Below are 25,180 nucleotides of genomic sequence, written 5' to 3' on the forward strand. Positions count from 1 at the left end.
CAATTGCACAATCATACGGCCGGTGTGGAGGCAAACTGCCCGCTTGAGCTTTGTCAAAGACATCGCTAAAATCATGGTACTCCTCTGGCAGGGAGGAGAGTGAAGAGGTACACAGGACTTTGGCTACCTTCCGGAAGCATGTTTGACTGCATTGTGGTGACCAGGAGAGAACCTCAGCACGGAGCCAATCAAAAGAGGGGTTGTGCTTCTGTAACCAAGGATAACCAATAACCAGCAGAAACTTAGGTGAGGATATAACTTGGAATTGGATTATCTCATGGTGAAGGGCCCCTACGGCCATGGACAATGGAACCGTCTCATGAGTCACATGGGCAGGCTGTTGAGGTCTCCCGTCAAGAGCCTCAATGGCAAGTAGAGTGTCACGCAGCTGCAGCGGAATGGAGTGCTTTGATACAAATGCAGCATCAATGAACAGGTCTGCAGCCCCACAGTCGATTAGAGCCTGTATCTTGACAGATGACACAGCCCAAGAAAGGGTGACCAAAACCAGGGGCTTATCCTTCTGGATAACTGGGGACGACACAACACCACCTAAGGTCTGTCCATGACAGGACCTCAAGGTTCGGGTGTTCCCAGGATGGGTAGGACAAGACTTCAAAAGGTGACCTGCCTGGCCACAATAAAGGCACAATCTCTCCCTCCTCCTAAAGGCTCTCTCATCCACAGAGAGATGCTTGAAGCCCAAGTGCATGGGTTCATCTTCACTGACCGACTCGGTACCAGGAGGCATAGGAGGTGAGGGAGGCACGGGTGGGACTGCAAAGCTCAGAGGCAAATGTACAGGAGGCTTCCACAAGCGCTCCTTAAAAAAGTCTTTCTCTGAGTCTGGAGTCAATGAGGATGGCAAACGAGATCAACTTCTCCAGCTCAGTGGGTATAACTTGGGCTGCTATCTCATCCTTGATGGAATCCGAGAGACCATGAGAAAAAGCAGCCACGAGGGCCTCATTGTTACAAGCAACCTCTGCAGCAAGATCATATCCCCCCTTATGTATTTATACATGGAGATCATATCCCCCCTTATGTATTTATACATGGAGATCATATCCCCCCTTATGTATTTATACATGAAGATCATATCCCCCCTTATGTATTTATACATGAAGATCATATCCCCCCTTATGTATTTATACATGGTGATCATATCCCCCCTTATGTATTTATACATGGTGATCATATCCCCCCTTATGTATTTATACATGAAGATCATATCCCCCCTTATGTATTTATACATGAAGATCATATCCCCCCTTATGTATTTATACATGGAGATCATATCCCCCCCTTATGTATTTATACATGGAGATCATATCCCCCCTTATGTATTTATACATGGAGATCATATCCCCCCTTATGTATTTATACATGAAGATCATATCCCCCCTTATGTATTTATACATGAAGATCATATCCCCCCTTATGTATTTATACATGGTGATCATATCCCCCTTATGTATTTATACATGGAGATCATATCCCCCCCTTATGTATTTATACATGGAGATCATATCCCCCTTATGTATTTATACATGGTGATCATATCCCCCTTATGTATTTATACATGGAGATCATATCCCCCCTTATGTATTTATACATGGTGATCATATCCCCCCCTTATGTATTTATACATGGTGATTATATCCCCCTTATGTATTTATACATGGAGATCATATCCCCCCTTATGTATTTATACATGGTGATCATATCCCCCCTTATGTATTTATACATGGTGATCATATCCCCCCTTATGTATTTATACATGAAGATCATATCCCCCCCTTATGTATTTATACATGGTGATCATATCCCCCCTTATGTATTTATACATGAAGATCATATCCCCCCTTATGTATTTATACATGAAGATCATATCCCCCCCTTATGTATTTATACATGGTGATCATATCCCCCCTTATGTATTTATACATGAAGATCATATCCCCCCTTATGTATTTATACATGGAGATCATATCCCCCCCTTATGTATTTATACATGGTGATTATATCCCCCCTTATGTATTTATACATGGAGATCATATCCCCCTTATGTATTTATACATGGTGATCATATCCCCCTTATGTATTTATACATGGAGATCATATCCCCCCTTATGTATTTATACATGGTGATCATATCCCCCCCTTATGTATTTATACATGGTGATTATATCCCCCTTATGTATTTATACATGGAGATCATATCCCCCCTTATGTATTTATACATGGAGATCATATCCCCCCTTATGTATTTATACATGGAGATCATATCCCCCTTATGTATTTATACATGGAGATCATATCCCCCCTTATGTATTATACATGGAGATCATATCCCCCTTATGTATTTATACATGGAGATCATATCCCCCCTTATGTATTTATACATGGAGATCATATCCCCCTTATGTATTTATACATGGAGATCATATCCCCCTTATGTATTTATACATGGAGATCATATCCCCCTTATGTATTTATACATTGAGATCATATCCCCCTTGTGTATTTATACATGGAGATCATATCCCCCTTATGTATTTATACATGGAGATCATATCCCCCCTTATATATTTATACATGGAGATCATATCCCCCCTTATGTATTAATACATGGAGATCAAATCCCCCCCTTATGTATTTATACATGAAGATCATACCCCCCCCTTATGTATTTATACATGGAGATCATATCCCCCCTTATGTATTTATACATGGAGATAATATCCCCCTTACGTATTTATACATGGAGATCATATCCCCCCTTATATATTTATACATGGAGATCATATCCCCCCTTATGTATTTATACATGGAGATCATACCCCCCCCTTATGTATTTATACATGGAGATCATATCCCCCCTTATGTATTTATACATGAAGATCATATCCCCCCTTATGTATTTATACATAGAGATCATATCCCCCTTATGTATTTATACATAGAGATCATATCCCCCCTTATGTATTTATACATAGCGATCATATCCCCCCTTATATATTTATACATGGAGATCATATCCCCCCTTATGTATTTATACATGGAGATCATACCCCCCCCCCCTTATGTATTTATACATGGAGATCATATCCCCCCTTATATATTTATATATTGGTGATCATATCCCCCTTATGTATTTATACATGGAGATCATATCCCCCTTATATATTTATACATGGTGATCATATCCCCCCTTATATATTTATACATAGCGATCATATCCCCCCTTATATATTTATACATGGAGATCATATCCCCCCTCATGTATTTATACATGGAGATCATATCCCCCCTTATGTATTTATACATAGAGATCATATCCCCCTTATGTATTTATACATGGTGATCATATCCCCCCTTATGTATTTATACATGGAGATCATATCCCCCCTTATGTATTTATACATAGAGATCATATCCCCCTTATGTATTTATACATGGTGATCATATCCCCCCTTATATATTTATACATGGAGATCATATCCCCCCTTATATATTTATACATGGAGATCATATCCCCCCTTATGTATTTATACATGGAGATCATATCCCCCTTATGTATTTATACATGGAGATAATATCCCCCTTATGTATTTATACATGGAGATCATATCCCCCCTTATGTATTTATACATGGAGATCATATCCCCCCTTATATATTTATACATGGTGATCGTATCCCCCTTATGTATTTATACATGGAGATCATAATACATGTATAAATACATAAGGGGGATATTATCTCCATGTATAAATACATAAGGGGGATATGATCTCCATGTATAAATACATAAGGGGGATATGATCTCCATGTATAAATATATAAGGGGGGATATGATCACCATGTATAAATACATAAGGGGTGGTGATCGTATCTCCCTTGGTGATCGTATCCCCCTTATGTATTTATACATGGAGATCATATCCCCCCTTATATATTTATACATAGCGATCATATCCCCCCTTATGTATTTATACATGGAGATCATATCCCCCCTTATATATTTATACATGGTGATCGTATCCCCCTTATGTATTTATACATGGAGATCATATCCCCCCTTATATATTTATACATGGTGATCATATCCCCCTTATATATTTATACATGGTGATCATATCCCCCTTATGTATTTATACATAGCGATCATATCCCCCCTTATGTATTTATACATGGAGATCATATCCCCCCTTATATATTTATACATGGAGATCATATCCCCCTTATGTATTTATACATGGTGATCATATCCCCCTTACGTATTTATACATGGAGATCATATCCCCCCTTATATATTTATACATGGTGATCATATCCCCCTTATGTATTTATACATGGAGATCATATCCCCCCTTATATATTTATACATGGAGATCATATCCCCCTTACGTATTTATACATGGAGATCATATCCCCCCTTATATATTTATACATGGTGATCATATCCCCCTTATGTATTTATACATGGAGATCATATCCCCCCTTATATATTTATACATGGAGATCATATCCCCCTTATGTATTTATACATGGTGATCATATCCCCCTTACGTATTTATACATGGAGATCATATCCCCCCTTATATATTTATACATGGTGATCATATCCCCCTTATGTATTTATACATGGAGATCATATCCCCCCTTATGTATTTATACATAGAGATCATATTCCCCTTATGTATTTATACATGAAGATCATATCCCCCCTTATATATTTATACATAGCGATCATATCCCCCTTTATGTATTTATACATGAAGATCATATCCCCCCTTATATATTTATACATGGTGATCGTATCCCCCTTATGTATTTATACATGGAGATCATAATACATGTATAAATACATAAGGGGGATATTATCTCCATGTATAAATACATAAGGGGGGATATGATCTCCATGTATAAATATATAAGGGGTGGTGATCGTATCCCCCTTGGTGATCGTATCCCCCTTATGTATTTATACATGGATATCATATCCCCCTTATATATTTATACATAGCGATCATATCCCCCCTTATGTATTTATACATGGAGATCATATCCCCCCTTATATATTTATACATGGTGATCGTATCCCCCTTATGTATTTATACATGGAGATCATATCCCCCCTTATATATTTATACATGGTGATCATATCCCCCTTATGTATTTATACATGGAGATCATACCCCCCCTTATATATTTATACATGTTGATCATATCCCCCTTATGTATTTATACATGGAGATCATATCCCCCCTTATGTATTTATACATGGAGATCATATCCCCCCTTATGTATTTATACATGGAGATCATATCCCCCCTTATGTATTTATACATGGTGATCATATCCCCCCTTATATATTTATACATGGAGATCATATCCCCCCTTATATATTTATACATGGAGATCATATCCCCCCTTATGTATTAATACATGGAGATCATATCCCCCCCTTATGTATTTATACATGGAGATCATATCCCCCCTTATGTATTTATACATGGAGATCATATCCCCCTTATGTATTTATACATGGAGATAATATCCCCCTTATGTATTTATACATGGAGATCATATCCCCCTTATGTATTTATACATGGAGATCATATCCCCCCTTATATATTTATACATGGAGATCATATCCCCCCCTTATGTATTTATACATGGAGATCATACCCCCCCCTTATGTATTTATACATGGAGATCATATCCCCCTTATGTATTTATACATGGAGATCATATCCCCCTTATGTATTTATACATGGAGATCATATCCCCCCTTATGTATTTATACATGAAGATCATATCCCCCCTTATGTATTTATACATAGAGATCATATCCCCCTTATGTATTTATACATGAAGATCATATCCCCCCTTATGTATTTATGCATGGAGATCATATCCCCCTTATGTATTTATACATAGAGATCATATCCCCCTTATGTATTTATACATAGAGATCATATCCCCCTTATGTATTTATACATGGAGATCATATCCCCCCTTATATATTTATACATAGCGATCATATCCCCCCTTATGTATTTATACATGGAGATCATATCCCCCCTTATATATTTATACATGGAGATCATATCCCCCTTATGTATTTATACATGGAGATCATATCCCCCCCTTATGTATTTATACATGGTGATCATATCCCCCTTATGTATTTATACATGGAGATCATATCCCCCCTTATATATTTATACATGGTGATCATATCCCCCTTATGTATTTATACATGGAGATCATATCCCCCCTTATGTATTTATACATAGAGATCATATCCCCCTTATGTATTTATACATGAAGATCATATCCCCCCTTATATATTTATACATAGCGATCATATCCCCCCTTATATATTTATACATGGAGATCATATCCCCCTTATGTATTTATACATGGAGATCATATCCCCCCCTTATGTATTTATACATGGTGATCATATCCCCCTTATGTATTTATACATGGAGATCATATCCCCCCTTATATATTTATACATGGTGATCATATCCCCCTTATGTATTTATACATGGAGATCATATCCCCCCTTATATATTTATACATGGAGATCATATCCCCCTTATGTATTTATACATGGAGATCATATCCCCCCCTTAATCTCCTCTTCTCAGTAGAGAATAAATTCAGTTCCTCTAATCTCTCCTCATAGCTGAGCTCCTCCATGCCTCTTATCAGTTTGGTTGCTCTTCTCTGCACTTTCTCCAGTTCCCTGATATCCTTTCTGAGAACTGGAGCCCAAAACTGAACTTCATATTCCAGATGAGATCTTCCTAATGATTGGTGGAGATAATTTCTCTCTCTCTGGAGTCCATATCTCTCTTATACAAGAGGGAAACCGCAGCTTGGCATTGCACGTTATTATTAAGATTATGATCTACCAGAACCCCCAGATCCTTCTCCACCCGAGTTGTACTCCCATGTCCAAGGCCACCCCTCTGTCCAAGTATACCACGTCCACAGCCACCCCTCTGTCCAAGTATACCACGTCCACAGCCACCCCTCTGTCCAAGTATACCACGTCCACAGCCACCCCCTTTCCACGTATTAAACATCCACAGCCACCCCTCTGTCCAAGTATAAAACATCCACAGCCACCCCTCTGTCCAAATATACCACGTCCACAGCCACCCCTCTGTCCAAGTATACCCCGTCCACAGCCCCCCCTCTGTCCAAGTATAAAACCTCCACAGCCACCCCTCTGTCCAAGTATACCACATCCACAGCCACCCCTCTGTCCAAGTATAAAACCTCCACAGCCCCCCTCTGTCCAAGTATACCACGTCCACAGCCACCCCTCTGTCCAAGTATACCAAGTCCACAGCCACCCCTCTGTCCAAGTATAAAACCTCCACAGCCACCCCTCTGTCCAAGTATACCATGTCCACAGCCACCCCTCTGTCCACGTATACCACGTCCACAGCCACCCCTCTGTCCAAGTATACCACGTCCACAGCCACCCCTCTGTCCAGGTATACCACATCCACAGCCACCCCTCTGTCCAAGTATACCACGTCCACAGCCACCCTTCTGTCCAAGTATACCATGTCCACAGCCACCCCTCTGTCCAAGTATACCACGTCCACAGCTACCCCTCTGTCCAAGTATAAAACATCCACAGCCACCCCTTTGTCCAAGTATAAAACATGCACAGCCTCCCCTCTGTCCAAGTATACCATGTCCACAGCCACCCCTCTGTCCAAGTATACCACGTCCACAGCCACCCCTCTGTCCAAGTATACCACGTCCACAGCCACCCCTCTGTCCAACTATACCTCGTCCACAGCCACCCCTCTGTCCAAGTATATTACATCCATAGTAACCCCTCTGTCCAAGTATACCACGTCCACAGCCACCCCTCGGTCCAAGTATACCTTGTCCACAGCCACCCCTCTGTCCAAGTATATTACATCCATAGTCACCCCTCTGTCCAAGTATATCACGTCCACAGCCCCCCTCTGTCCAAGTATACCACGTCCACAGTCACCCCTTTGTCCAAGTATACCACGTCCACAGCCCCCCTCTGTCCAAGTATACCAAGTCCACAGCCACCCCTCTGTCCAAGTATACCACATCCACAGCCACCCCTCTGTCCAAGTATACCACGTCCACAGCCACCCCTCTGTCCAAGTATACCACGTCCACAGCCCCCCCTCTGTCCAAGTATACCTCGTCCATATCCACCCCTCTGTCCAAGTATACCGCGTCCACAGCCCCCCCTCTGTCCAAGTATACCACATCCACCCCTCTGTCCAAGTATACCAAGTCCACAGCCACCCCTCTGTCCAAGTATAAAACCTCCACAGCCACCCCTCTGTCCAAGTATACCATGTCCACAGCCACCCCTCTGTCCACGTATACCACGTCCACAGCCACCCCTCTGTCCAAGTATACCACGTCCACAGCCACCCCTCTGTCCAGGTATACCACATCCACAGCCACCCCTCTGTCCAAGTATACCACGTCCACAGCCACCCTTCTGTCCAAGTATACCATGTCCACAGCCACCCCTCTGTCCAAGTATACCACGTCCACAGCTACCCCTCTGTCCAAGTATAAAACATCCACAGCCACCCCTTTGTCCAAGTATAAAACATGCACAGCCTCCCCTCTGTCCAAGTATACCATGTCCACAGCCACCCCTCTGTCCAAGTATACCACGTCCACAGCCACCCCTCTGTCCAAGTATACCACGTCCACAGCCACCCCTCTGTCCAACTATACCTCGTCCACAGCCACCCCTCTGTCCAAGTATATTACATCCATAGTAACCCCTCTGTCCAAGTATACCACGTCCACAGCCACCCCTCGGTCCAAGTATACCTTGTCCACAGCCACCCCTCTGTCCAAGTATATTACATCCATAGTCACCCCTCTGTCCAAGTATATCACGTCCACAGCCCCCCTCTGTCCAAGTATACCACGTCCACAGTCACCCCTTTGTCCAAGTATACCACGTCCACAGCCCCCCTCTGTCCAAGTATACCAAGTCCACAGCCACCCCTCTGTCCAAGTATACCACATCCACAGCCACCCCTCTGTCCAAGTATACCACGTCCACAGCCACCCCTCTGTCCAAGTATACCACGTCCACAGCCCCCCCTCTGTCCAAGTATACCTCGTCCATATCCACCCCTCTGTCCAAGTATACCACGTCCACAGCCCCCCCTCTGTCCAAGTATACCACATCCACCCCTCTGTCCAAGTATACCACGTCCACAGCCACCCCTCTGTCCAAATATACCTCATCCACAGCTACCCCTCTGTCCAAGTATAAAACATCCACAGCCACCCCTTTGTCCAAGTATAAAACATGCACAGCCTCCCCTCTGTCCAAGTATACCACGTCCACAGCCACCCCTCTGTCCAAGTATACCATGTCCAAGGCCACCCCTCTGTCCAAGTATACCACGTCCACAGCCACCCCTCTGCCCAAGTATACCATGTCCACAGCCATCCCCCTGTCCAAGTATACCACGTCCACAGCCACCCCTCTGTCCAAGTATCCCACGTCCACAGCCACCCCTCTTTCCAAGTATACCTCGTCCACAGCCACACCTCTGTGCAAGTATATTACATCCATAGTCACCCCTCTGTCCAAGTATATCACGTCCACAGCCCCCCTCTGTCCAAGTATACCACGTCCACAGCCACCCCTCTGTCCAAGTATACCTCGTCCACAGCCACCCCTCTGTCCAAGTATATTACATCCATAGTCACCCCTCTGTCCAAGTATACCACATCCACAGTCACCCCTTTGTCCAAGTATACCACGTCCACAGCCCCCCTCTGTCCAAGTATACCACGTCCACAGCCCCCCTCTGTCCAAGTATACCACGTCCACAGCCCCCCTCTGTCCAAGTATACCATGTCCACAGCCCCCCTCTGTCCAAGTATACCACATCCACAGCCACCTCTCTGTCCAAGTATACCACGTCCACAGCCCCCCTCTGTCCAAGTATACCACGTCCACATCCACCCCTCTGTCCAAGTATACCACGTCCACAGCCACCCCTCTGTCCAAGTATACCACGTCCACAGCCACCCCTCTGTCCAAGTATACCTCATCCACAGCTACCCTTCTGTCCAAGTATAAAACATCCACAGCCACCCATTTGTCCAAGTATAAAACATGCACAGCCTCCCCTCCTTCCAAGTATACCACGTCCACAGCCACCCCTCTGTCCAAGTATACCATGTCCAAGGCCACCCCTCTGTCCAAGTATACCACGTCCACAGCCACCCCTCTGCCCAAGTATACCATGTCCACAGCCATCCCCCTGTCCAAGTATACCACGTCCACAGCCACCCCTCTGTCCAAGTATACCATGTCCACAGCCACCCCTCTGTCCAGGTATACCTCGTCCACAGCCACCCCTCTGTCCAAGTATATCACGTCCACAGCCCCCCTCTCCAAGTATACCACGTCCACAGTCACCCCTTTGTCCAAGTATACCACGTCCACAGGCCCCCTCTGTCCAAGTATACCATGTCCACAGTCACCCCTTTGTCCAAGTATACCACGTCCACAGGCCCCCTCTGTCCAAGTATACCACGTCCACAGCCACCCCTCTGTCCAAGTATACCACATCCACAGCCACCCCTCTGTCCAAGTATACCACGTCCACAGCCACCCCTCTGTCCAAGTATACCACATCCACAGCCCCCCCTCTGTCCAAGTATACCTCGTCCATATCCACCCCTCTGTCCAAGTATACCACGTCCACAGCCCCCCCTCTGTCAAAGTATACCTCATCCACATCCACCCCTCTGTCCAAGTATACCACGTCCATAGCCACCCCTCTGTCCAAATATACCTCGTCCACAGCTACCCCTCTGTCCAAGTATAAAACATCCACAGCCACCCCTTTGTCCAAGTATAAAACATGCACAGCCTCCCCTCTGTCCAAGTATACCACGTCCACAGCCACCCCTCTGTCCAAGTATACCATGTCCAAGGCCACCCCTCTGTCCAAGTATACCACGTCCACAGCCACCCCTCTGCCCAAGTATACCATGTCCACAGCCATCCCCCTGTCCAAGTATACCACGTCCACAGCCACCCCTCTGTCCAAGTATACCACGTCCACAGCCACCCCTCTGTCCAGGTATACCTCGTCCACAGCCACCCCTCTGTCCAAGTATGTCACGTCCACAGCCCCCCTCTCCAAGTATACCACGTCCACAGTCACCCCTTTGTCCAAGTATACCACGTCCACAGGCCCCCTCTGTCCAAGTATACCACGTCCACAGCCACCCCTCTGTCCAAGTATACCACATCCACAGCCACCCCTCTGTCCAAGTATACCACGTCCACAGCCACCCCTCTGTCCAAGTATACCACGTCCACAGCCACCCCTCTGTCCAAGTATACCACATCCACAGCCACCCCTCTGTCCAAGTATACCACGTCCACAGCCACCCCTCTGTCCAAGTATACCACATCCACAGCCCCCCTCTGCCTCTGTCCAAGTATACCTCGTCCATATCCACCCCTCTGTCCAAGTATACCACGTCCACAGCCCCCCCTCTGTCAAAGTATACCTCATCCACATCCACCCCTCTGTCCAAGTATACCACGTCCACAGCCACCCCTCTGTCCAAATATACCTCGTCCACAGCTACCCCTCTGTCCAAGTATAAAACATCCACAGCCACCCCTTTGTCCAAGTATAAAACATCCACAGCCACCCCTCTGTCCAAGTATACCACGTCCACAGCCACCCCTCTGCCCAAGTATACCATGTCCACAGCCATCCCCCTGTCCAAGTATACCACGTCCACAGCCACCCCTCTGTCCAAGTATACCATGTCCACAGCCACCCCTCTGTCCAAGTATACCTCGTCCACAGCCACCCCTCTGTCCAAGTATATTACATCCATAGTCACCCCTCTGTCCAAGTATATCACGTCCACAGCCCCCCTCTGTCCAAGTATACCACGTCCACAGCCACCCCTCTGTCCAAGTATACCTCGTCCACAGCCACCCCTCTGTCCAAGTATATTACATCCATAGTCACCCCTCTGTCCAAGTATACCACGTCCACAGTCACCCCTTTGTCCAAGTATACCACGTCCACAGCCCCCCTCTGTCCAAGTATACCACGTCCACAGCCCCCCTCTGTCCAAGTATACCACGTCCACAGCCACCCCTCTGTCCAAGTATACCTCTTCCACAGCCACCCCTCTGTCCAAGTATATTACATCCATAGTCACCCCTCTGTCCAAGTATACCACGTCCACAGTCACCCCTTTGTCCAAGTATACCACGTCCACAGCCCCCCTCTGTCCAAGTATACCACGTCCACAGCCCCCCTCTGTCCATGTATACCACGTCCACAGCCGCCCTCTGTCCAAGTATACCACGTCCACAGCCCCCCTCTGTCCAAGTATACCACGTCCACAGTCCCCCTTTGTCCAAGTATACCACGTCCACAGCCCCCCTCTGTCCAAGTATACCACGTCCACAGCCCCCCTCTGTCCAAGTATACCTCGTCCACATCCACCCCTCTGTCCAAGTATACCACATCCACAGCCACCCCTCTGTCCAAGTATACCACATCCACAGCCACCCCTCTGTCCAAGTATACCACATCCACAGCCACCCCTCTGTCCAAGTATACCTCGTCCACAGCCCCCCTCTGTCCAAGTATACCATGTCCACAGCCCCCCTCTGTCCAAGTATACCTCGTCCACATCCACCCCTCTGTCCAAGTATATCACGTCCACAGCCACCCCTCTGTCCAAGTATACCACGTCCACAGCCCCCCCTCTGTCCAAGTATACCTCGTCCACAGCCCCCCTCTGTCCAAGTATACCATGTCCACAGCCCCCCTCTGTCCAAGTATACCTCGTCCACATCCACCCCTCTGTCCAAGTATATCACGTCCACAGCCACCCCTCTGTCCAAGTATACCACATCCACAGCCACCCCTCTGTCCAAGTATACCTCGTCCACAGCCCCCCTCTGTCCAAGTATACCATGTCCACAGCCCCCCTCTGTCCAAGTATACCTCGTCCACATCCACCCCTCTGTCCAAGTATATCACGTCCACAGCCACCCCTCTGTCCAAGTATACCACGTCCACAGCCACCCCTCTGTCCAAGGTTTAACTTACCTCTTCATAAAAGAAATCAGGTTTGTTTGACAACTTGTCTTTCATGAATCCATGCTGTCTGTTGCTTAAAATGATCCGTGGGTGGATGCCATCAGGTCCACGGGCTTTATTCACCTTTATTCTGTCTAAATATTTCTGGACCAGATCACTTTTGAGCCATTGTGGATCATTTGGGGCCGTGTCACCCCCATTATGCACATGAGCTCCCCCATGCTCCTTTGTATACACAGAGCTGAAGAAATTTTATTTTTTTCAATCAAATAATTTTTTTGTAAATTTTGACATTATACAACAAAAAAGAGAAACAACACATAGAATATTCCATCACATAAACCCACCTAACATAAAAAAAAAAAAACCAAGAAAAAAACAGGCACCTCACCCTTACCTATTTCGCTCGTCAAACCAAATTTCAATCCCCTCCTCCACTTCTTACCCACATGAAACATATACAAACCCTGGCAAAAATGATGGAATCACCAGTCCCTGAGGATGTTCTTTCAGTTGTTTATTGTTGTAGAAAAAAAGCAGATCACAGACATGGCCAAAAACTAAAGGCGTTTCAAATGGCAACTTTCTGGCTTTAAGAAACACTAAAAGAAATCAAGAAAAATAATTGTGGTGGCCGGTAACAGTTAGATTTATAGAACAAGCACAGGGAATAAATTATGGAATCACCCTGTAAATTTTCATTACAAACACGAACACCTGGATCAGATTAAATCTGCTTGTTAGTATGAAGGTAAAAGAGGAGTGATCACACCTTGGAGAGCTGTTCCAACAAGTGGACTGACATGAAGCATGGCTCCAACACCAGAGATGTCAATTGAAAAAAAGGAGAGGATTATCAAACTCCTTAAAGAGGGTAAATCATCACGTCGTGGTGCACAAGATGTTGGTTGTTCACAGTCAGCTGTGTCTAAAACATGGACCAAATACAAACAACATGGGAAGGTGGTTAAAGGCAAGAATACTGGTAGACCAAGGAAGACATCAAAGTGTCAGAAATCCAATCATCCACAGTCCACCATTGCCTTTCCTTAGCCCATTGGAACCTTGTTTTTTTGTGTTTAGGTGTTAGAGATGATTTCTTTTAGCTTTTCTGTATGTAAATCCCATTTCCTTTAGGCGGTTTCTTACAGTTCAGGTCACAGATGATGACTCCAGTTTCCTCCCATTTGTTCCTCATTTGTTTTGTTGTACATTTTAGCAGATTTCATCTGATGCAGGTGTTAGTTTTTGTAATGAAAATTTACAGGGTGATTCCATAATTTATTCCCTGTGCTTGGTCTATAAATCTAACTGTTACCGGCCACCACAATCATTTTTCTTGATTTCTTTTAGTGTTTCTTAAAGCCAGAAAGTTGCCATTTGAAATGCCTTTAGTTTTTGGCCATGTCTGTGATCTGCTTTTTTTCTACAACAATAAACAACTGAAGGAACATCCTCAGGGACTGGTGATTCCATCATTTTTGCCAGGGGTTGTATTATTATGTATTTGTTTTGCTCCAGGATTCTATCTCTTTATTCATTTTTCCATATTTTTATATACTCAGCTGGTTCCTCAGGCAGGTTGGAGACTAACCACCAATGCCAGATCTTTACAAATCTTTTAGAACATCTCCTATGTTTTTATGTCAGTTCCTCTCGTTTTAGATTAAGGTTAATTGCTTTGATCCATTGATCTCTCATTGGTGAATATTTTGATATCCATTTTTGAACTGGGAGGATATCTTTCGGTATAATCCAATATAGCAATGCAATTTTTGGATCAGGCTGTACTTGTGTAGAGCACATGGAATTTAAAATATCAAATACAGACTCCCTTTATCGGTGCAATTTGGGACATCGCCAAAGCATATGTATAAGTGTGCTGGTACCAGTAGTGCATCTCGGACAATTTGATGGAGTTGCTTTACACCAGAAGTACAATTTTAAGGTATATTGGGCTCTACGGATAATAAATAATTGAGTCAAACACTGTGTAGAGGATAAAGATGCCTTAAATACATTTTTTAGAGCTTGCCCCCCATTCTTCGTCACTAAGTGTCTCTAGATCTCTACGCCTCCGTCTAAAACTAACCTCTTGTGAATTGATTCTACCTATCGTTTGTTTAGAAGAGTATATATTTCCTATGAGTCCCTGTTTAGCACATCTTGAAGTTACTGCCAAAGCTAGAATTGATGAAGGATTATATTTTAATAAAAAATACCTTTGCTTGGCTCTGCAAAGCATGTCGTAGCTGTAAATACTGAAAAAATAATTTATTAGACAAATGATATTTCGCTGCCAATTTATCAAATGGCCGCAAAACATCACCTTCATAAAGAAGCAAATTGCCAGACTTTTTCCAGATATCAAAATTTTTTTGCTTCACCACTTCAGACAATTGTGAATTATTCCATATGGGCATATATTGAGTATATCCCTCATACTGAGTATCTTGTTGAACTGTAATCCAAATCCTATGTATTAAATAGAATGTAGGATATCTATGTTTATTATAAAAATGGTGAGCGACTATTGACTGCACTAGTGGATCTATCTGCAATTGAGAGAATATAATTTGTTGTATGGGATCCTCACAATCTATAATCTTCCATCTATACAGTTGTTGGAGTTGGGATGGCAAATAATAAAATCTGACATTAGGAACAGCCAAGTCTCGTTCATCCTTAGTGCCGATTCCCACAGGGGCAACGCGACTTTAGCGTGACTTTGCAAGGCGACTTCAAGGCGAGTTTGAGCGACTTACAACACGACTTCAAGTCGCCCCCAGGACAGGCGACTTTGCCTGTGGCCAATCAGAGATAATCAGCTCTTTGACATACAGTACCTGCCCACGAGAATGTGTTTCCAGCGCGGATCGCGCTGGTTCTCGGCGACAGAATACTGTACATCTGGCGCTCGCTGCAGTAGGAAAAACACATTTTCTTATTGCAGCGATCGTGAGATAGGCTGCATGCCCTCAACATGGGGGGGTGGGTGCTTTGGGGAAGAGGGGCGCCCTGCGCCCCCCCACCCCAAAGCACCTTGTACCCATGTTGATGAGGACAAGGGCCTCTTCCCAACAACCCTGGTTGTTGGTTGTCAGGGTCTGGGGGCGGAGGGCTTATCGGAATCCAGGAGCCCCCTTTAACTTATTATCTGGGCCCCCAGATCCCGGCCCCCCACCCTGTGAATGAGTATGGGTTACATCGTACCCCTACCCATTCACCTGGGGGAAACAAAGTGTCCATCAAAAAAACACACTAGACAAGTAAGTAATTTATTAGGCAGCTTCGGGGGTCTTCTTCCGACTTCGGGGGTCTTCTTCCGACTTCGTGGGTCTCTTCCGACTTCTCCGCTTTCTCCGGCCTCTTCTCCCGGTGTCTGGTTTTTCACCGCTCTCTCCGGCCTCTTCTCCCGGTCTCCAGCCTCTTCTCCAGATCTCCGGTTCTTCTGCAAGGCTCCTCCACTATCTTCTGCTCTTTTGCCACTCTTTTGCTAGCGGTGGCCCGGTCTTCTCCGTCGTCTTGTTCCCTCTTCTTTTCTACCGATGTTGACACGACGCTCTCTCCCGCTGTAATGCAGTGTGCGAGGTGCGCAACGACTTATATAGGCATGGGGTGATGTCACCCGGTGACCCCGCCCCTTATGACGTCACACTCCCATCATGCCCCGGGAGGTGACATCATAAGGGGCGGAGTCACCAGATGACATCACCCAGTGACCACGCCCCATGTCTATATAAGTCGTTGCGAGAGAGCGTCGTGTCAACATCGGAAGAAGAGAAGAGGGAACAAGATGACGGAGAAGACCGGGCCACCGCTAGCAAGAGAGCGGCAAAAGAGCGGCAAAAGAGCGGCAAAAGAGCGGAAGATATCGGAGGAGCCCAGCAGAAGAACAGGCGAGCGGGAGAAGAACCGAACACCAGGAGAAGAGGCCGGAGAGAGCAGCGCAAAATCGGAAGAGACCCCCGAAGTCGGAAGAAGACCCCTAGTAATAAATTACTTTAAAAACCTGTGTAGTGTGTTTTTTTATTGACACTTTTTTTCCCCCAGGTGAATGGGTAGGGGTACGATGTACCCCATACTCATCCGCAGGGTGGGGGGCCGGGATCTGGGGGCCCCCTTATTAAAGGGGGCTCCCGGATTCCGATAAGCCCCCCGCCCGCAGACCCCGACAACCAACGGCCAGGGTTGTCGGGAAGAGGCCCTTGTCCTCATCAACATGGGGACAAGGTGCTTTAGGGTGGGGGGGGGCCACATGTTGAGGGCATACGGCCTGGTACGGTTCAGGAGGGGGCTGGCCCGCTCACTCGTCCCCACCCCCTTTCCTGACCAGCCGGGCTGCGTGCTCGGATATGGGTCTGGTATGGATTTTGGGGGGACCTCCACACCGTTTTTTCGGCATAGGGGGTTCCCCTTAAAATCCATACCAGACCTAAGGGCCTACTATGCTCCTGGAGGGGGAATCCATGCCGTTTTGTTATTTAAAATTTGGCATGGAGCTCTCCCTCATGATCTTTTCTTTTTCCTGTAAAGTCGCTTCACTATAGATGAGGATCCGACTTTGAGGCGACTTCCATTGAATTCTATGGGTACAGATCGTCTAGAAGTCGCCTTGAAGTAGTATAGGAACCTTTTCTGAAGTCGGAGCGAGTTAAGTAGTGTACATTAAGATGGCTCTCATTGACTATAATGCAATTCCCAATGTCAAGCGACTTGATGCGACTTGAGGGCTGACAAGTCGGATACCAAGTCGTTGTAGTGCGAACCGACCCTTAGGCAGCTGCACAATTTCCAATCTAATCCGGGCATATTTATATCTCCAAATAAGATCTCTAAACAGGGTATCTATTTGTTTAAAAAATTTCCATGGTAGCCATATGGGGCAATTCTGTAGCAGATATAATAATTGTGGCATCCATATCATCTTTATCAAATTGGCTTTGCTTATTATTGTTAAAGGCAATTTGCTCCAGATTTTCCCCACTTGCCCAAGTTGCTTAAGTAATGGGACCAAGTTCCTCTCCACATATGTACTCACTTGTGATGTAACGTCTATCTCTAAATATTTAACTGTAGAAACTACAGCAATTTGAGAAGCAGAAATTGGCAGATTGGTCACCAGAGTGTCCACCGGTAAAATAAATGAATTGTCCCAATTTATCTTAAAGCCTGAAAAGGAGTCATTCGTATTAATTAAGGACATCACTGCCTCCAGCGAAGACAAAGTATCTCCCAAAAATAAAAGTGTATCATCAGCATATAAAGTAATTTTGTCCTCTCCAATAGAAGAAAGTATTTAATAATTTTGCCTTCTCTTTGTCCCCGTCACCCCCCCAGATTATTTTGTAAAGGGCCTTCATGCTCAGACCTGACCTTTTTACTATTAATATATTTGAGGAATTTTTGGGGGTTTGTCCTACTATCTTTTGCAATCTGTCGTTCGTTTTGAATTTTTGCGTCTTTGATTTCCTTTTTACATATTCTGTTATATTCTGTGTAGCATTTAAAGAATGATAACGTTCCTTTATTTTTATATTTTTTTAAAAGTTCTTTTCTTATTTTTTATAGCCATTTTAACTTTGGCCGTGAGCAACATAGGTTTTATTTTTAGCCTTTTAAACTTATTGTCCATAGGAATATACTTTTCAGTGAGTTCACATACAGTCACTTTGAAGAATTCCCATTTCTGTTCTGTGCCCATTGATGCCAATATTCTCTCCCAGTCTAAATTGTGGAGAGCAGCCCTCATCCTTGGAAAATTTGCTCTCTTAAAGTGAAGTGTTTTTATCTTTCCCGTATGTGTTTGTTGCTTACAGCTAACATCAAATGAAATCATGTTATGGTCACTGTTACTCAGATGTTCTTTTATATGAATATTGGTAACCAGGCCCAGCAGAGCGTGATTCCTAGTCGGGGCCTCAATAAACTGGACCATAAAATTGTCTTTTAATAGAGATATAAATGTTTGCCCTTTAACTGTCCCCGCAGTGCCATTACTCCAGTCAATTTCTGGGTAGTTACCATCCCCCATTATTATCACTGTCCCAGCCCTTGCAGCCCTTTCCATCTGTGCAAGGAGCTGAGTCTCCACCTCCTCGTTAACACTGATATTTTGGTTTGCCTCGTCTCAAAATACTTTCAAATAATTGACAGTTACCCGATTCTAGCATTTTACCATTCTTAAATAATGGTACAATATTTTCTGTGGGACAATCTTGGGGGATCATTCCAGGAGGGGCCCTGGATGGAGGTCCCTTTTAAACCACACAGCCCAGCCACCATCATCCTTGTAGCCATGCCAAAGTTACTCCTCCTCCCCAGCCATTCGATTGACAGGTCACTGGGAGAGGGGAGAAAGGAGGTCTCAGATTGGCTTCATCAGCGTCCCTGCCCCTGGAACCCACATAAACAGCAGCCAAGAGTCAGAATGGAAGGAAAGTGGCAGAAGGGAAGGAAAGTGCCGGAAGCTCACAGAGGAAGGCAACCAGCTGGATCCCACTAGATACCATGGAGAGGTGCACACAAAGTGCAGGAGAGAGCTGGAAGCAGCTTAGGCTAGATGGAGGGGCAGCAACTAAGCAGCCATAGGTGTACCGGTGACTGTGAGTGGGGTGAGAGAGTTCAAGGGCCAACTTTGGTAAATGTCATTCCTAATTGGATTATACTTCAGGGTTCACCATGATCTTCTCTGTGGGACTGTGGCGCAGGGCATAGATTTGGTGATGGGTGACCTCAAGAACACTCTGGAACCCAAACAAATGGCTTCTTGGCATCAACCTGAAAGAGTCGAGGATATAAGGTTGAATGTGGGGGTCTCCATGGGTTTAGGAACATACTGTCCTTATGTATACTCCATGTCTATTGTATCTTCTTTCCTTTACTTGGTACTTTAAAGTTTAGAATAGGAAGTGCTTCTGAAATGTAAAATTTATGTATAGCCCAAACTTTTCTTTTACAATGTTGTAGTTTTTGGATAGAATAGGAAAAGCATTGAAAACCCTGCCAGGTCATGTTGTGCTGTGTGTGTACCATTGGGGAGATTTCCGTTCACTTCTTGATACAACAGGAAGTTAGAGTAAATCTCCCAACGTCAGTGGAGTTCCTCTCTTGGACACTTGTCCCTGGAACAAGTGACCCCAACAGAAGATTTACCCTTACCTCTTGTTCTGGGGACAACATTCAAATTGTAGGTGACCTAATAATGTCTTCTCCAGTGATAGTAGTCACCAGTACACATATAGAGGGATGAATCTCCTTGGTGGGGACACATTCAGAAGAGTCTAACTTTTCCTCACTCTATTCAAAACTAAAAAATGCATTTTCCACACACGCACTTTGAATGAAATAAAGCACATTGACCTCAATAATATCTGCCATGTTTTCTGTATCTTTTTTATTGAAGGCTATTTGTAGTGGCTTTGATTTCCCTGATGAATATTGTCCTTTGGCCGATGAAGAATATAAATTGGAAAGACTACACCGAAAACCGGGAACCACGCCCTACGCACCCAACCTGCCCACCTATGAGGACGTAGACAATGCGTTAAAACTGGAAAAACTGGATACTCCTCCCTTTAATGAGACATCCAGGCACAGCTTCCGGAATTCTCTGGAAGGTATGGCCAATACCTCAGGGGGTTATATATCAGGCCTCCACAGGATAATAAATAATGGTGGTGGAAGCCGTGACATTTTAATGGCCAGCAAAAATGAACCTCTACCCAAATGGACCCATGAGAGCTCTATGGGAAGCCAGATGTACACAGACTCTAGTGTCTGTCAGGCTACCTCCTATGTGTCATATTTAGGTCCAGAAAGGTATTTTTTCCATTTTTTTTCCAGACCTGGATGGATTCGGAGATAGGGGGTGTAAACACACAAGTCTATTTACATCAGCCTTTCCCTTGGGATGCATGGAAAAACTGACAGGCAGACCTTATCGGAATACCCATCTGAAAGGAACCTTAAGCTGGCCATAGAGAAGTTTTTTTTAATTTAGTTTAGCCAGTGGCTTGAGCAAAAAAAACCCAGATGAACCCATCCACACATTTGACCTGGATAGGGGAATCCTCCCATTATGTTGTATTCCGACAATTAGTCCCATATTTGTGCACCAATGTTAGACCTTCAAGTCTGCTGCACCACAAATATTGGTGCTATTTAATTACAAGCCACAAACATTTTGGTGCATGCCAATATATTGGCCCCGCCCTTTTATCTATTCAACAGGGAGCAGGGGTTGGTGGGGTGATAGATGGGGGGGGTGCAGTTTCACATTTTTGCCCTGGGCACTGGATGACCTTGTTCTGGCATTATGTGCCGGTCTCTGTCACCTTCTCCCCCACCACTGTCAGCCAGCAGGAGGAGTAGCTGAGTACTCCTGTGCCCACTCTTCTCCTTCCTTTCCCATCCGGTACTGCAGACATGAGCGGAGCTGCTGGCTGATTGAGTGGCTCTGTGTGCAATCGATCTCCCTCATCCGCCCCCCTGGGATTTGTTTGCGGCAGTTGCCTCTCACCCCTAGCTTCCCTGCTGTCAGAGTGGGCTGTGTGAAGTCCCCCTCGATCCTGCTCCCCCTCCATTCTGACAGCAGCAGCAACTTCAGCCAATCAACAGCGGCAGAGAGGATTTGCTGTGCAGCCGCTGAGAATCATGGGATATGTAGTCCAAAAAAGAGCACTGTGCACTGGAGGCTATGGACTGTGCACTTTAATATTCAGGATTCTCTGCATATTGGGGAGGGCAAATTACTGGAGAGTGAGAGGATAGGAGCTGAGGACTGTGACACTGATTGCTCTCCTGCCATGTTGGGACCCAAAACTGCAGAGACCCATTGCCATGTGTGCCTATAGTCAGGGAGAACCAGGGGAGAGTCTGAAAAGCTAGGACTGAGCTTTGTGAGAGACCTGATCATGAGGACCTAATTGTGAAGGCTGAGACTTCTGAGACATCTGACCACCAAGCATTGGGGACCTGGCTTGTTGCCAGGAGTGGTAAGCAGAACTGCCAAGTTTAATCCTTTGCTGTATACAGTTAATGCCAATAGAGACAGATTCTTACCTAACAGCCCATCAGACATTTATTGTGTACACAATTAAAGGGACAGCTTCTCGTGCACCGCCTTATAGAAGGGCCCCAATGATAGCTAGCAAATATTGACAATTAGCCACCAGTTACTCTGCAGCCTTTCCCAGCTATGGATATGTGTTGTTTTTAAACCTAAATAACTTAACAATGTAATTATGTAAGCTTCATTTGTTGAAACTCTAATGTCCTCTCAAGATACAATGTACTTACAGACGTTCCATCTATTTTTTTAGGGTTCTTATCACCAGATGGGGTGACACTGAAAAGAAGTTTACACAACCTGGTCCACATATATCTGGGAGGCACCATGTCTCAGATCCCCATCTCCAGCAACGACCCCATCTTCATCCTACATCACAGCTTTATCGATAAGTAAGTAGTAGAAACGTCCAGGGGTATAAAGAAACAGCAATAAAAGTCATTTTCAGACACTTCCAGCCGCCCTGAACACGCTTCAATCACAAAACTGACCTGCAAGGTGGTAGCAGGCCCGGACTGAGACAAGAAAATAGGCTCGGGGATTTTACACTGAGCAGCCAATTTTTCCCGGGGGGGGTGGGATGGGTGGATGTTCGAGGGGGTGGTTGGTGACAGGATATTCACAGAATTGGTCCTCCACACTGTAATGTAAAGGGGCATTTTAACGATTACAGTGCCCCCCTTACATCAGAGTCTGCACAGCCCCCCTTAAATCAGAGTCCGCACAGCCCCCCCTTCGAGTCCACAGAATTTCCACTTAAACTGTAAGGGGGAGCTCTGTGGACTCTAATGTAAAAGCTTTCTGTTAGCCGCCGGTAACTGTGTGAGATCTCAGTACAGCTGTGTTTGCAGTGTGGTATGCAAATATACGGTCGCTCGGCACTAAGGCCCACCCACTGAGAGGCCACATATTTGTTTACTGTTGGCTTGAAGGGGTTAAATTTGTTTATACACGGGGAGGCGGGAGAGAGGGTGAGCTTACTCACCCCGGGGTGGAGGCTCTCAGCCTTCCCGTCCACATATCCCCGGGAGACACAAGAGGAGAGGTGCGGGAGTAGGAGGTGGGGGAGCACTGGTTCTGAGGCTGAGCTTTGTGTGAGACTTGGATGGGGCATGGATGCATCGCGAGAGGTGAGCAGTGGCCACGGTCTGTGTTTTCTCTGTCCGCTTACTGCCTGCTGTGGTCATCAACAGGCCACGGACCAGGCGGTCCGGCCCACCGGGAAAGGTCTGGTCTGCCCTATGGCCAGTCCGGGCCTGGGTGGTAGGATGCTTTTATCTGATGTTAGATTACAAGTGGAGAAAAGGGTCACATCTACTCTACTCGACAATCTTTAGGTGGACATTTGCTTTAAGGTTTTGTACACCCGATCATCTTTTATTGCTTTCCTGAATTTCCTGAGTGAATCTTCTCTTCCTCTATATGTGGAGTCCAGTGCTATCTTTGTGGTCACTCCTCTCTAATGGTTGAAAGCTCTTTTGTAGATTCTGGCAACCTGAAAATAAATGGTTTACAATTTAGTAAAAGTGTATTTCCCTGTAGACTATATCTGGTTCTGTACTAAAACTAGTGATATCTTCTGTGCAGGATCTTTGAAACGTGGATAGCGAAGTACAACAAATCTCCTGATGACTTCCCTGAGAACAATCTGATGGGCCAAGGGCCAAATGATTGTGCAACGCCATATTTCCCTTGTTACAAGAATAAAGACCTCATATACAGCTCAACTAAGTTTGGCTATAAGTTTTCCTCGTTCCTCAGGAAGCCGCCCATGGGGCGCCGGAATTATCAATGAGCAGAAGATTTTGTTCCAATGTTTGTATGCTTGTTTTATGTCATCTACCTCCAACAGTGCTGGAAATAAACTGATATATAATGTATTACGTGAACTGTCCACCAAAATTCAGACAGGAACATCACCATCTCAACACCTACCCAACGGTGGAGCCTGGAGCAATATTCTTCATCTCCATCTTCATCTCCATCTTCACCATGGTCAAATGTCCATTACTTGCCTAGTATGAGGAACATTCTTCAAGTTCTCCAAGAATCCAACCAAGAACAGCAAGAGTGGACAGGCGGACACTTGTCTGGGGTACCTGTCCATGGATTGCTGGTGGTCTGAAGACTCTAAGATGGACATGAACATCATTATTCTCAGATCAAAAAACCACAGTCCTCTTCTCTCTGAAATACAATCTCTGTACTTTGCTAACAGAATAAAAATACAAATGAATGTGTTGCAGAAGTTTATAATTTTACAATACAGACGTCTTTTGTCTCATGGCAGCAGATTGTATTCCTTTCATCCATTTCCGTTACGTGTGACATATCTTTATAGTTATTCCTTTGCAGGGTCTCGGGCCTCCATAACATTTCCTTAATACTGTCATTAGGACCAAATCTACATTTCCGGTGATACAGAAACCAATTGTCCAAACCATTAGTGAATACCGCGCCTGCATGGAAGACTTGGATGTTGTGGGATAAGCCTAAACCATAAAATAACATAAATTAAAAATGACATAAGGGAGACATGATCCCCTTAATGCAGTTATGTATTCATTGTGTACAAAATATTCATTAAAAAATCATGAAAAGTATTTTTGAATGCAACCTGTGTAAATATCTAAATGTGGCGAGGTATCCACCTCTCTATACAATAACCCAAAGCTGGGGGTGGGAGAGTCACCAAGATGGAGCAGGGAGAGGAGCTGATCGGTGGCTACTACTTCTTCACCATACAATCCCAGGCTGGAGGATGACCAGAATGTATTGTATAATTGTAATAGAGACTAGTCAGGTCACCAACCTGGCTGTGTAGAGTGGCAGGGCTGGGTAATTCTCAGAAATGGATGAATACAAATCCTTTATCAAATAACAGAACCTCATATATGTCATAAAGTATTGTTTGTATATCTAGTCAGAGGTTTTGAAGGGCTGATCAGT

General features: G+C 44.9%; 1 protein-coding gene across 2 annotated transcripts in view; it reads left to right on the forward strand.

Annotated features, from left to right (window-relative positions):
* LOC141146206 (tyrosinase-like) overlaps positions 1–24,753 on the forward strand; it is a 54,793-nt gene extending 30,040 nt beyond the window's left edge. Inside the window, exons 3-5 of one of the 2 annotated variants that reach the window (XM_073632939.1) lie at positions 20,567–20,780; positions 22,485–22,623; positions 23,819–24,753. In XM_073632939.1, coding sequence (XP_073489040.1) covers positions 20,567–20,780; positions 22,485–22,623; positions 23,819–24,026 — 561 coding nt within the window. In that variant the 3' untranslated portion in view covers positions 24,027–24,753. Of the gene's footprint in view, positions 1–20,566; positions 20,781–22,484; positions 22,624–23,293; positions 23,362–23,818 lie in introns of those variants that run through there. The other variant, XR_012244761.1, reaches the window with a different exon arrangement.
* The last annotated feature ends 427 nt before the right edge of the window (positions 24,754–25,180 follow it).

Source organism: Aquarana catesbeiana, linkage group LG05 (genome assembly GCF_042186555.1).
Source record: "Aquarana catesbeiana isolate 2022-GZ linkage group LG05, ASM4218655v1, whole genome shotgun sequence".
NCBI lineage: Eukaryota > Metazoa > Chordata > Amphibia > Anura > Ranidae > Aquarana > Aquarana catesbeiana.